We start from the raw sequence: 990 nt of genomic DNA, 5'->3' as shown, positions 1-990 counted from the left end.
GTGGGAGAAGCCGTAGTACTGGTACGTGTCGTTCTTGCCTGGGTCTTCACTGATGATGCCCAGGTTCTGGTTCCAGTGGGACCAGTTCACCTCGTCCACCCTGCGGGGAAGGGCAGATCCCAGGGGTGCACAGGGCGGCTAGGAGCCAGCGCGGCAGCTCCCACACCCATCCCTGCTGTCAGCAATTCCACTTGACTCCAGATTCGTACAAACCACCCAGCAAATGACTGCATGGTGCCGGCACCCCAAAATGCCACTCGCTGCAGAGGGGGAGGTTCAGCTGCTCCCAGTCCCCAGTTCCCCAGGGCCCCCCAGGGCCCCCCCTTTACCTGAAGCACCAGCGGCGGTCAGGCGTCCCGTCGGGGCTCTTCCCCCCAGTGACCATCTCCCCGGAGCGGAAAGCTTTCCGCAGGAACACCGGGAAGGAGAGCTCGATGTCCAGGATGGTGGTGGCCCACTGGCAGGGACAGCAGGGAACCCCCAGCCCCCTGGGGCTGGGGGCATGGGGGGGTCCGTCACCCAGGTGATGCTGCTCCAGTGGAGCTCGGGGTACCTGCAGCTTCCAGATGTGTTTGCTCTCCTTGGAGACCTGGCCCACGGTCTCACCCATGAGGGCGATGAGCATGTTGAGGAGGAGCACGAAGGTGAGGATGATGTAGGTGACAAGGAGGATGATGAAGACAGCGGGGTACTTGGCGCTCTCCAGCATCTCCAGGTCGCCCATGCCGATGGTGAGCTTGAAGAGGTCGAGCAGAAAGGTGCTGAAGGTCTGGCTGTCGCGGCAGGAGGGGTAGGTGGGCACCATGCAGTTGGGCTGCTCCTCGCCGCACGACTCGCTGCTGGGACACGGGTTCAGGAGGGACACCAGCGCTGGGGGAGGAAGGACAGGGACAGTGAGTCCATGGGGGCAGTGGTGAGGATGGGGCCATGATGGTCCCATGTGTCTCTCCGCTGGCTGAGCCCCTCTCCAGCGCAAAGGCTGAGCCTGCA

General features: G+C 63.5%; 1 protein-coding gene across 1 annotated transcript in view; it reads right to left on the bottom strand.

Annotated features, from left to right (window-relative positions):
- Positions 1-3: 3 nt before the first annotated feature.
- Positions 4-990, bottom strand: part of TRPV4 (transient receptor potential cation channel, subfamily V, member 4) — a gene marked incomplete at both ends in the record, with an annotated part of 1881 nt that continues 894 nt past the window's right edge. The window contains 3 exon segments of the mRNA XM_010086320.1: positions 4-100; positions 330-457; positions 554-870. Of these exon segments, the coding sequence (XP_010084622.1) occupies positions 4-100; positions 330-457; positions 554-870 (542 nt within the window).

The sequence above is a fragment of the Pterocles gutturalis genome, unplaced genomic scaffold, assembly GCF_000699245.1.
Source record: "Pterocles gutturalis isolate BGI_N339 unplaced genomic scaffold, ASM69924v1 scaffold51, whole genome shotgun sequence".
Lineage (NCBI taxonomy): Eukaryota > Metazoa > Chordata > Aves > Pterocliformes > Pteroclidae > Pterocles > Pterocles gutturalis.
Note: the sequence above shows the minus strand (reverse complement) of the source record. Positions and strands in the feature narration are given on the sequence as shown.